A 13,823-nucleotide genomic window follows, 5' to 3' on the forward strand; every position below is an offset into this window, starting at 1 on the left:
GCAATTGCTTTTAAAAAAAAAAAAAAAAAATCCACTTTTTTTTTTATCCTTCTTTGCATCTCCATGCTGCTGATCTTCTCCAACATATTTCATTCAATATCTGTCTATCTGAACTCATTCCAACATCAAACAGAACAGCTCGCAGGATTGTGAGAAAAACGATTCAAAACCCACGTTTTGACTGCACGATCCCAAAGCATGATTGATCCAACCCCATGCTTAACAGTTGGACAGAGCTTCTTTTCATTAAATGCTGTGCCCCTTCTCCAAACGTACCTTTGCTCATTCCGGCCAAAAAGTTCAATTTTAACCTAATCGGTCCACAGAACTTGTTTCCAAAATGCATCAGGCTTGTCTATATGTTCATTTGCAAAGTTCAAACGATGATTTTTGTGGTGAGGACGTAGAAGAGGTTTTCTTCTGATGGCTCTTCCATGAAGACCATATTTGTAAAAGTATCTCTTTATAGTGGAATAGTGTACCACAACTCCAGTGTCTGCCAGATCTTTCTGGAGGGATCGTGCAGTCAAACATGGGTTTTGAATTTTTTCTCACAATCCTGCGAGCTGTTCTGTCTGATATTTTTCTTGGTCTTCCAGATGTTGCTTTAACTTCCACTGTTCCTGATGACTGCCATTTCTTAATTACATTCCAAACAGAGGATATTGACATCTGAAAACGCTTTGCTATCTTCTTATAGCCTTCTCCAGCTTTGTGAGCGTCAACTATTTTCAGTTTCAGTTTTCTAGACAACTGCTTAGAAGAACCCATGGTGCTGATTGTTGGGGCAAGGTCAGATGAGTCTGGGCATTTAAAACCTTTGAGATTGACATCACCTGGTCTTCCCAGATGATGATTGAGAACAATCCATGACACTGGCAGGTCTCAGCTTTGCAAAGGGGGCAGTGCATGCTATAAATTCTGAAGGGTGCCCAAACTTTTGCAGACGTGATTTTTTTGTTTTCTGTTATTTTGAAAGTGTAAATGATGGAAATAAAATCTAACTTGTTGACATATTATAAGAATGTCTAATCTGTAATTTGATGCCTTTTTGGAGATTTTTCCATCTTTCCTTGGCTTCTTTATGCACATTAATACAAATTTTTAGCTGGGGTGCCCAAACTTTTGATCCCCACTGTATATACAGTTGTGTTCAAAATAATAGAAGGCTTTTGAGCTTTATTCAACACACTGCTAACAGCTTTTATTTCCATACACAAATGCATTGGGACCACTACACATTCAATTCCAAATCAAAACATAAAAAATATATCATTTGTGGTGTTCCTCTAAAAAAAAAAAAAAGTGATTAGACTGTTCAAAAAAAAATAGCAGTGTTTGTATTCTTTACAAACTCAAACATTCACTATATAAAAGATTTTGCTTTCCTTTTGAATCACTTAATATTTAGTTGTATAAGCACTGTTTCTGAGAACTGTTGTACATCTGTGTTGCATGGAGTCAACCAACTTCTGGCACCTGTGAACAGGTATTCCAGCCCAGGATGATTGGACTACATTCCACAGTTCTTCTTTCTTGGTTTTGCCTCAAACTGCATTTTTGATGTCACCCCACAAGTTTTCTATTGGATTAAGATCCAGGGATTGGGCTGGCCACTCCATAACGTCAATCTTGTTGGTCTGGAACCAAGATGTTGCACGTTTACTGGTGTGTTTGGGGTCGTTGTCTTGTTGGAACACCCATTTCAAGGGCATTTTCTCTGAATACATCAGAATACTTGAGGTCATGCTGCCTTTTGCTGCAAACTGATCCATGATCCCTGGTATGCGATAAAAAGGCCCAACACCGTAGTATGAGAAACATCCCCATATCATGCTTGCGCAACCATGCTGTACTGTGGCATGAATTCAGTGTTTGGGGGTTGTCTGACAAACTGTCTCCGGCCACTAGACACAAAAAAACAATCTTACTTTCATCAGTCCACAAAATGTTGCGCCATTTCTCTTTAGGCCAGTCAATGTGCTCTTTGGCAAATTGTAACCTCTTCAGCACGTCTTCTTTTTTTTTTTTTTTCCCCCCCCAACAGTGGGACTTTGCGGTGGCTTCTTGCAGATAGCTTGGCTTCATAGGCATCTTCTAATTGTAACAATGCTCACAGGTAACTTTAGACCTTCTTTGATCTTCCTGGAGCTGAGTGTTGGCTGAGTCCTTGCCATTTTGGCTATTCTTCTATCCATTCGAATGGTAGTTTTCCACTTTCTTCCACATCTTTCAGGTTTTGGTTTCCATTTTTTTAAAGCATTTGCAATAATTTTAGCTGAGCAGCCTATCATTTTCTGCACTTTGTTTTCCCCTCTCCAATCAACTTTTTAACTTCCCTGGCGATATTCCCAAGTGTAGCTCGGGGTAAAGTTTCAGTACCACAAGCGGTAACCCTGAGCTACACTCGGGCTTACCATGTGGTGCTGCTCCGGGATCCCTCGATCACTTACCTTGTCCTGTGCTCCCGCGATGTCCCTCCTGCAGTGTCCCCCGGCAATGTAATCCGGTGGACGCCGGCATCTGTCCATTTGGGTTCAGTCCCTTGCGAGTGTTGGGACGGAACGGTGGGAAATTTGAAAATGACATTCACTAAAATCACATAGTAAAACATTACTGTATCAAACCATTTTCACATACATTTTGTCCTGTGCCCTGCCTGCATTTTTACTGTTCTTTCTGCCTGGAAACTGAGACATATGTCCATGGCGTCCAAAAAGCGTCCCTTTAGGTCAAAAGCGGTTTTAGACCAGCTAGAGAACAGCGATAGTAAATCAGAACCACTTGCAGAATTGAGTGATAATGATTCGTGGGGAAATTCGTCATCAGACACTGAAAATGATTTTGCAACTTTGCTCCAGTGATGTGCGAACTTGGCGCTATATTTCAAATTTCAGTGTTTTTGGTGTGATTATATTGAATTTTATTTTTTATGATTATTTATTAAATTATAATTTATCATTTCATGTTTCAAGTTTTAGCCTACCCGGAATGTTTACTGGACTCTTGTTCGGACAGATTTCAGTGAGTTATTCCTAAAAACTACAGGCCTACAATAAAAAAAATATATATTTCCATGCAAAACAATGTACTGCTTTCAGCACAGAAATATGAACATAATCATACCGCTAGGGAGGTTAATCGAGGTACGCTGTTCTAATGAATAATGTCTGGAACGACCCATTTTCCTCTGAATTTCAGAGAAATGCACTGTAACCAGCATCTACAACATTTGCTGCCTTCCTTCCTTAAATAAGGGCAATAATTGCCACCTTTTTTTCAAAGAATGAATGACCTCACTAATAGAACTCTACACTGCTATTATTTTGAACATGCCCCTTTCAATTACACAGAATCAGCAGCATGCATGTCATGACTGTTGGGTTTGTTGGATTTCTATTACTCTACTACACCTGCTAGTAAAATTATTTGCCATGTAGAAATATCATTTCTACCAAAAATGGTGATTGATCAGGTTAGTGATCTGACTGCTATTATATTGAACACAAGTGTGTGTGTGTGTGTGTGACGTACATATATTTGAGGATAACTCAGAAAAACAGAAAAGGGGATATAAAAAAAGAAAAAAAAAAAAGAGTAAGGGTAAAGTTCCTCTAACATGGTAGAGCTGGTATAAAATTTTACTGGTTTGGGATCAGATCTACTTTAAGGTCCATTTGCAGAAGTGTAAAGGAAATTTGTAAATTCTGTATAAAATCATTCTATTTTGTACATGTATTGCACATGGTGCTAATGTTTTCGTTAGAGGTTTGCATTCTTTTCTGATTAGAAATTAGCCTGCCTATGTGATGCCCTTTTTTACCATAAAACTACAACTGTAGTATTAATGTAATACCTATATAATTTTTTTTTTGCCAAAAAGATAGTGGAATAAATCTTAGTCAAGATTTATGAAGAGATTATTTTAAAAATTTTATAAGACACTTTTTTTTTTTTTCCAAAATTGTTCATTTATATAGCAAAAACAAAGTACAGTGGTGAATAAATACTCTCAAAAGAAGTGTGTGGTGGTTTTGTTTTTTTTTTTTTTTGTCTCAAAATAATGCAAAACATTTCATTTGGGTACAGTGTTACATGACAATTGTCATTCAAAGTGGGATAGTGCTGAAAACTGGCCTGGCCTGGAAGGGGGTTAAAGCGTCTAGTCTTAAAGTGGTTAAAGCAATGGGAGGCTAAAAGGTGCTTGCAGATATTTGCACACAATCGGTCATGTAGCTATTACCTGCGGATGACCAGCCCTAGTGGCAGACGCAGGGCTTTACTGCAATGTATATTACCTGCATTGCAGTACCTTCCATTTTAAATTGCACCCATAAGGCCATGGCCTAAAAATTTTTGTAACATCTAATTTTTTTTAGCGCATTTTGGTGTTGCTAGTTCATGTTCCACACCAATAGAAGTGTGCTCTAAATCTACTAGTGGCTTCATGTAATAACTTTAAAAAAAAAAAAAAAACTACAAACACTTGCTCAACATGGTAGGGGGTCTGATCTTGTCCCTGAAATGTACACATTTTTTGGATAGTAATTTTACTGGCAGAAATAACTGTCTAATACCACTGATCAAGACTGATTTTGTAAGTGAAAAGCAAGCAAACCAAATCATATATTACTCAGTTTGGTGGCTTGCAACCAAATCCTTTGCGCAGGCTTCCATTATGTGGCTGGATGTTTGATTCTCTATTGTCTGCCCTGCCATCTGCTGGTAAATACAGAGCTCTACCATTCTTGTTGCTGCACTACCTAGGACTTATCAGTGGACAGTGCATATTTAAAGCCCAACTGCATCTATTTAAACCAGCTAAATACATTCCAAAAGGGAGTGCAAACTCAGTTTTTTTTCTTTAGAAATCTGCCACAGCCTGAGTAGAAAACCTGTCCCTTGTCAGCATGATATAGAAGTAGCTTTGCTCTTTTTTTTTTTGTAATGCTCCTGGAATGCATTTACCCTTTTGAAGCACCTGGATATTTTTTTAGAGTTGGGCATTACAAAAATAACCACCAGTGTATATAATGCATACGGTATATGCTTCTATCATGCCTATAGCTGAGGGATGAGTAGAAAATGCATTAAAATCTCACTGCACTGTCCCCTTCAGTTTTTCAACATATCCTGTATCCAGGGGTAGGTACCACTAGTCATCCTGTATAACCCGAAGGAGGGCCCAAGTAGCTGGGTGAATCAGCTGTGGATAGGGAGGTTGATTGGCATGGTGGGGACAATTACAGGAATGAAATTTCCTGTATGGCATTCTCAGCAGCCAGAGAGCTGGCTTTTTCTCCTCTGCCTCCTGCTGGCTCCAGAAAAAGCCTTACAAGGGATCAGTTCTAGTACTTGCTCCCCTCTGCAGCCATCACTCTTCCTATACTAATATATTTCCTCCTGCTGCTCAGCCCCCCAACCTCCACAGTGCTGGCAACTGATCTCCTGTTCTTTCCACTGGCACCTGCAAGAACACTTTAGGATCCTTCAGGATGGAGAGTGGGGGAACAGTCCAGTAAATGTCACATTTACCAGCACTTTCCTCAATGAAAACAATGAGTGATTGGTACCGATCACTTACTGTGTTCATTCATCACTGATAAAATGTAAAACTGCCTGGTGGTTTTTGGGTTTTTTTTGGGGGGGGGGGGGGGGGGTGGCTTTGCCCTGTCCTGTCAAGTTGCTGTTTGGGGCCCCGTAGTTTTTAAAAGCAGCTCTGCCTGTATCTACCTTGCTCTTGCATAAATGCCAGATTCAGAAGTGCATAGGTAGGACGAATCAATCTTGCAGTGAGTAATCAACAAAACTGGGACATAACCAACCATTATTCCATAATTTCTTGTGCTCACACAATCCTATGCCTTTGTTATTTTTCTTTTCTTGGATAATATATGTGCCCAGTAATTTGAGCTCATGTGCACAGGTCCATACAGTGTGAAAAACTGCTATTATAGCCAGAGCTGTATGGGGACAGCCTCTGTTACTCAATGGAAACACAGCAGCTACACAGACTCCTCTGCACATCCAAAGTACAGCAGGGATGTAGATAGGTGTACGGTCCCTAATGCAGTGTGCCTCTTAAGGCCTGCACAACTGATAAAGTCAGACAAAATTTTCCACGAGAGGAATGATTGGTCAATTATCTGTTTGTTAGTATAGTGCTGTTGACAGCCGTTTCAAGTGAGAAAAAAAAAAGGTGTAAGCTGTAAAATCTTTCTTGTTCTTTAAGATAATGTCCAATTTTCATTCAATGTGTGCAGTAAATGTATGGAAATAAATTAATAGAAAATATTGTGCATCATTGGAAACAAAGAACAACCTGGAAGATTGCAATAAAAATAAATTGTACACAAGAAAGCATTCATATTCTGGATCATTAAGGCTCCATGCACGCTAGCCTTTTTTTAAGGCTATTCTGAGCATTTTTTTCTGCTCCTAGAAGATAAGTGTTATCCTATGTGTCTATACAAACTATTTTATGTTAGAAGCATTTAGGAACAGAAAAAAGTTTTTGGGAGCATCTTCCCCAGCAAAAAAAAAGGATTTTCTTTGTACTCACCATAATATCCCTTTCTCTGAGTTCATTGATGGACAATGCATCTCCTTATCTATAAAGTAGAGTTTTATAGCCCCACCTACAGGAATAGGACACTAGGCAGAAAAATTACTTGGCACATCCTATGGGCAGTCCTTTCTGGGTATAAAAACCCCTCTCTGCTATAGGCCTCCAGTCAGTCACAACCAGTGTCAAAGGAGAAAATCTTCCTAGATGGGTAGGTGCTGTGTCTGTCAATGAACTCAGAGAAAAGGATTTTATGGTGAGTACAAAAATATCCCATATTCTCTTATGTTCATTTATGGACACAGCATCTCCTTTTTATCCATAACAAAGTAGGGATGTCCCCAAGCAGTGCCATAATGAGAGGTGGGCAAACTGATCAATGGAGAAATAAAAAACCCAGGGCAACAAGCCAACCTCCCAAAGAGGGTGCCCAGGAACACTAAATAGCCACCTGCAAAACTTTGTGGACCAAAACTAGCATAACAAGATCTCAACACATCATCCCTATATAACTTAGTAAATGTGTGCACAGACGGCCAGGCCACCACTTTGCAAACTTGAGAAATGGACGCCTGATGTCGGCACACCCAGGAGGTGCTAACCACCCTAGTGAAGAGCACCGTAACCAGTAAGGGCGGTTCCTGCCCCTTAATGGCATAGGCCTGTGCAATCATCTGTCAAATCCAAAATGGGAAATAGTGACAGAAGAGGCTGCCAGGCCCTTTTTCAGACCATCTGTGAGAATGAAGAAAGAATTGGGCCTCCGAAATGCAGCCGTTCCTGAAAGGTACACACGAATCACACAAACCACACCCAGGTAGTGCAGGGTCACCTCCTCAGGGTGCATTGGTCCAGAACACAGGAAAGGAAGGACCATATCCTCATTGAAATGAAAATCTGACACCACCTTTGGTAGAAAAGGAGGAGGTCAAAGTACCACCTTGTCCTTGTGCAAAACCATATAAAGCAGTTTACAGGACAAAGACGCCAACTCCGATACCCGTCGTGCAGAAGTTATAGCGACAAGGAAGGCAACTTTTTGTGAAAGTCAAAACCCCCTTAATGAAAGTGTAAACCAAAGAATGCGAGCTTCCTGACTATGCTTATGGTTGTTATATCTGGCCAAATTCCTAAGTCGTTTTCAGTATTTGGAACACACGCCGAGGTCCAGGAAGTGGAATGCGTGGTGCACAGACGATGAGTGTATTGGTGCCGAGATATTGGGCACCACGTTTTGCAAGTGTAAAATTTTTTATACTTTCTATTGCCAAGTCTTAATTAAATACTGCACAATGAGAGATTCTGTCTTTGTGGTCCTTGTGTGACATTGAAGGAGACATTGGGTACATAGGACAAGTGATGACTGGAGGAAAAGTGAGGAACAGCAGTTGGAGAGCATCTGGGGCAAACGGCTCTTTATGACCTTTTCTTTTAAATAAGAGGGTCCTGGATCTTTGGTGAGTGCATTATGGTGACACAGGAGGCACCATAATGCACTTTGGGAAGATTCGATGGCACAGAAACAGTATTTCCATATTGGTGTTGGACTGCCTGTAGCACTATTTGTGTTATTTTGGTTCATGGCATTTGGAGATTGAGTGCAGGGTGTCTATGGGGAGTGTAAGCATCCACTTATAGTTTCACTTTCACAAAGAATGCATAGCCAAGGATCGCTGAAAGAAAAAGAGCAGAAAAACTTGTCCCTTGATCGTACTCAATACAAGCTTCTGATCCACACCATATTCAAGGAAGGCCAACACCCGAGCCACAAAGGAACCCCAAGGCTTCACACCAACCAGTATAGCCTCTCCAGGAGAGGGAAATCTTCCAGGAGGTAGGCTTACAGGCCTTTAACATAGTCGGGATCACTGAGCCAGACAACCCCGTCCTTTAGAACCTGGCTCTCAATAGCCACGCCAGCAATGGAAAAGAAGGGTGGAAGACCACCCTGGAGACAGGTCTTCCCAAAGAGGCAATCTCTAGGGAGCGTCTGCTATCAATCACACCATGTCAGCGTACCACAGACGACGAGGACAGTCCGGAGCCACGAGGATGACTGGGATCCCTTTTGGCCTCTATCCTGCGTAGTAGATGAGAAATCATACAGGAGTGGGAAGACGCAGATGAGAGTGCACTGATCCCAAGGCACCAATAGTGCATCTGTCGCGTCCACCAGGGGATCCAACGATCTTGCCACGAACCGTGGAACCTTCTGATGGAGGCAGAAAGCCAGCAGATCCACGTCCGGTGTCCTTCAGCGAATCCAGAGCTGATAGAATACCTCAGGATGTAGGGACCACTCGCCCTGATCCAGCATCTGAGGGCTGAGATAATCCGCTTGCTAGTTTTTGATGTCTGGAACGTGTACGGAGGACAGAGCCGAAACAACCCTCTCTGCCAAATTGCAGAATGTGAGATGCCTCCAGTGCCACTGCTGCACTTCTCATACCTCCTGATGATTGACATAGGCTACAGCAGTGGAGTTGTCCGACTGAATCCTGGTCGGCAGACCCAACAGGCGATCCATCCAATGTGCCGGTGACAACCTGATCGCCCGAAGCACCAGGATGTTGGATGGGTAAGCGAGTTTCCTCTGGAGTCCGGCGACCCTGAGCAGAGTCTGATCCCAAGACTTCCCAGTCCAACAGGCTGGCATCTGTCATGACCACTGTCCAGCGAATGGGAAGGAAGGACTTCCCAGTCTGTAGAGCTGTAGACCTCATCCACCAAAGAAGGGAGGCCCTCGTCGACCGCTCCAGGTGAATCTGAGTGTCCAAGGAGACGGAAGCCCTGTTCCATTTTGATTTCCCTCTGCAGAGTTCTCGTATGAAATTGGGCATACGGAACTGCTTTGAAGGTAGCCACCATCAGGCCTAACACCCACAAGCAAAAACGCAGGGATGGCCACCTGTAGGCCAAGAACTGCCGAACCGCCGACCAGAGCTTCAAAAATTTTTCCTACGGAAGGAACACCTTGGCTTGTTCCAAATCCAGGATGAGCCCCAGATACTTCAAGCGCTTGGGCGGGGTCACAGATTTCCTGGGGTTCAGGTTCCACCCGAAGTCCCGTAAAGGACGCATAGTGATTGCCACACTATCTAGGAGAGACTTGCGAGTCTTTGCAAGCAGGAGCAAATCGTCCAGGTAGCCAATCACTACGATCCCCTGTTGTCTCAGTAAGGCCAAGACTGGGCCTTGCACCTTGGTAAACAACCAGAATGCGGAAGCTAGACCAAAAAGGGGAGTGCCACAATTGGTAATGCGCATCCCTGATGGCAAAATGTAGGAAGCGCAGATGCCTTTTGAAATTGAGGATATGCCAGCAAGCATCCTTGATGTCCAAGGAGGCCAGGAAACTCCACAATGGAGGGAGGCTACCGCTGAGCGAATGGATTCCCTCTCGAACTTGTGAACCCACACTAAGGTATTTAGGGCCTTGAGGACCAGGATCGGGTAAACTCTGTCCACCTTGGGAACTGTGAACAGATAAGAGTAAAAGCCTCGACAATGCTCCGAGGCAGGCACCAGGGTGATCACTCCGCGGAGAAGCAGTTCCTGCCCCGTACAGGGCCAGTAGGCTCCATGGCGAGAGCTGCCACCAAAAAGACAGTCTCCCTGAAAGGGCAGGTCTGCCAGGGCCTTTTTGGAGGTCTGGTCTACTGACCAACACATGAGCCAAAGGATCTGCCGGAGTACCACAGCGGAGACAGTTTAGAGAGAAGTGGAGCTGCATCAAGGGAGGAGTCCCAAGTATACTTCAATCCCTGGACCTACTGACCTGTCAGTTCCACATAGCTACAAGCTAAAATAGTGTGATTACTGTCACAGAAACAAACATGCTACTGTTCACTGGCTGTAGCTCTTAAGGCTCCATGCACACTAGTGTTTTACCTTTTGTCGTTCATGACTTTTCATACTTTTCATTTCATAAGTTAATATTCTCGATTTACATCATGATAAATCGATCGTTTGTCCGGTTTTCTCATAGTGTGCACTGGGCTTAAAACTGTGCATCAATCCCTGTAGATATGTCAAACCTGGATGTGCAAACAGACTCTGCTTCCCAGCTGACTAAAACAGGCTGCCTGCATGCAGCTCCACACTACTCCAAACAAAAACAAACTGCTCTTCATGCTGTATGTGTCTCTTGGCTTGTGTGAATGAACCCTTAATGTAAAGTTACAGTACAGTGTCTGAACATTGTGTACTCACTGTGGGCATTGATAAAAAAAAAAATTAAACAATGGGAAAAAAAGATACACTTTAACCACTAGCCTACCGGGCACTTATACCCCCTTCCTGCCCAGGCCAATTTCCAGCGCTGTTGCACTTTGACAATTGCGCGGTCATGCAACACTGTACCCATATGCAATTTTTATAATTTTTTTGTGACAGAGCTTTATTTTGGTGGTATCAGCATTTCTCTCCTCACGAGCTGTCACGCTGACAGCTCGAGAGGAGAGCCAGTAATCGGCATTCCACAGAGAGGACATGTACACTGATCATCAGGGCACTGATTATCAGTGTGCCCTGATGATCCGTGTAGCCCCAGCAGTACCACCTGTCAGTGCTCATCAGTGCCAGCTGTCAGTGCTCATCCATGCCACATTTCAGTGCCTACCAGTGCACATCAATGCCACATCAGTGCCCATCTGAGCTGCCTTTCAGTGTCACCTATCAGTGCTGCCTATCAGTGCCATATGAGTGCTGCCTGTCAATGCCCATCAGTGCTGCCTGTCAATGCCCATCAGTGATGCCTGTCAATGCCTATCAGTGCCACCTACCAGTGCCTCCTCATCAGTGCAGCCTCATTAGCGCACATCAGTGAAGGAGAAAAATCACTTATTTACAAAATTGTATAACAAAAACAAACTTTTTTTAATTTTCAGTGGTTTTTGGTTTAAGAAAAAAACCCCAGAGGTGATTAAATACTACCAAAATAAAGCTCTGTCACAAAAAAATGATAAAAATGTCATATGGGTACAGTGTTGCATGACCGTGCAATTGTCATTCAAAGTGCAACAGCGCTGAAAGCTGGAAATTGGCCTGGGCAGGAAGGGGGTATAAGTGTTCTGTAGGCTAGTGGTTAAACCAAAAACCACTGAAAATTTTCTAAAAAAATTTCTTAGTTTTTGTTATAAAATTTTGTAAATAAGTGATTTTTCTCCTTCACTGATGTGCGCTAATAAGGCTGCACTGATGGACACTGATAGGTGGCACTGATGAGGAGGCACAGGTAGGTGGCACTGATGGGCATTGAGAGGAATCACTGATGGGCACTGAAAGGCAGCACTCATATGGCACTGTTAGGCAGCACTGACTGGCACTGTTAGGTGGCACTGACTGGCACTGATAGGTGGCACTGAAAGGAAGCTCAGACGGGCACTGATGTGGCACCGATGGGCACTGGCAGGTGGCATGGATGAGCACTGAGAGCTGGCACTGATGGACACCGACAGGTGGCGCTGCTGAGGCTACATAGATCATCAGGGCACACTGATCATCAATGCTCTGATGATCTGTGTACATGTCCCCTCCGAGAATGCTGATTACCGGCTCTCCTCACGAGTTGTCATCGTGACAGCTCGTGGGTAGAGAAATGCCAATAACCGGCATTTCCCTGTTTACATGTGATCAGCTGTGATTGGACACAGCTGATCACATGAACGAGCCGACATCTTCGGCTCTTTCCGTGGATCAGTGATCCGCTGTGTCCTAGGGACACAGTGCACCACTGATCGCCGTGCTCCGGGCGCCGCGCATGTGCGGTTAGAATGGGAGGACGTCCTACCAGAACGAGAGAACCGCCTTGTGTCCGTCAAATTACTATATGGCGGGCGGGAGACTGTTAAGCACAGCTACAATGCTTCCTGGATAGCATACACTGTTCAGTGATTTAATTTGTTGTCTCGGCATTGGATGCTGCCTTTCATAAAAAAGTTAATCAGGTGGCTTCTTATAATCTACGACAGAAGTTCACTTGCTCAAGCCACATAGATTTGTTATTTTTTTTCTTTTAAAGTAGATCTAAAGCCAATCACCATAACATTTTAAGTTTTGCCATGTCTATTTAATTGCAAAATCATTTTCAAAATTTTTTAACCTGCAGCTTTCATTAAAATAAGACCTGGTAATCCTGACGTGACAACTGTCACCCAATTAACTCCTGCGTTGTCACTCTTTCAGTGTGCCCCTAGTGGATACTACAAGTGGCTGTGCCGAAACACATTGTGAAAGGAATGGTCCACTGTTATCACCATAGTGAAAGTCAGTGTTGAGCAAACATTACCTTCAACAGTCACTGTAGGTCATGCATATAAACAGGATGTGGCTGCAAAGAGATTGCAGATCAGCACCACCAAAATGAAAAAAGGATAAATAAATAGTTAAAATACATTTAAAAAAATTATAAGCAGTGCTTTAGCAAACCAAATGTAATCCAGGCAAAGGTAGGATCTGTGTGAAGCATGAGGTGAAGTAAATAATACATTTAAATTCAGATAAAGCCACACGCTCTTGCAAAACTGTAAGCATTGGTATAGCGTGGGCAGTCAGCATGCAGGGCAAGTAATTTGCACCCCCCTAACCCATGGGCTTTAAGGCTCCATGCACACTGGCAGCTCCAAAACCGCTATAAAATACGCTGGATAAAAAGACAGCTTCCCCGCTGACAGCTGAATGTAAAACCACTGCCAGCAATGAAAACTACAGAAAAAAAAAAAAAAACAGTGAGGGGACCCATCCCAAATCCATATCAGGCCCTTTGGGTCTGGTATGGATTTTAACCAATTGCCTGCCCAGCACTTATACCCCCTTCCTGCCCAATCCAATTTTCAGCTTTCAGCGCTGTTGCACAATTTGGCCCCTTCCCCTTTATTTTAACATTTTGGCGTGGTGTTCCCCTCAAAATCCATACCAGACCTAAGGGCTGCCCCCCCACGCTACGCCACTGACTGAAAGGTATAGTAAAGGGTTTAAAATCAATGTCAGTGAGTTGTTATTGCCACAGTTTGGAGTTGAACATTTGCCTATAGTAACTCACTCCTACCTCCACACTCTCCAGTGAAGAGGACCTTCTCAGGGAGCTTTTCTTCTTATTCTTGCCTTGATGAGTCTCTTGCAGATGCTTGTTGGCCTCGTTTTCTGCAGCTTCATGCTCAGGTCTAGTGCGACGGCCATATTTCTTGGTACCTTTCACAAACTTTGGTTTTACCTCATCAGGAATAACTAAGCAAAAAATAAATACTTATCACAAAAA

General features: G+C 43.1%; 1 protein-coding gene across 2 annotated transcripts in view; it reads right to left on the bottom strand.

The window, feature by feature from the left end:
- Window positions 1-13,823, bottom strand: part of NINL (ninein like) — a 253,682-nt gene that overhangs the window by 173,997 nt on the left and 65,862 nt on the right. For both annotated transcript variants that reach the window (XM_089669816.1, XM_089669815.1), the window contains exon 4: window positions 13,614-13,792. In XM_089669816.1, the coding sequence (XP_089525942.1) occupies window positions 13,614-13,792 (179 nt within the window). The remainder of the gene's footprint in view (window positions 1-13,613; window positions 13,793-13,823) is intronic.

The sequence above is a fragment of the Staurois parvus genome, unplaced genomic scaffold (assembly GCF_062004578.1).
Source record: "Staurois parvus isolate SC_StPar_1 unplaced genomic scaffold, SC_StPar_1.0 ptg000081l, whole genome shotgun sequence".
Taxonomy (NCBI): Eukaryota; Metazoa; Chordata; class Amphibia; order Anura; family Ranidae; genus Staurois; species Staurois parvus.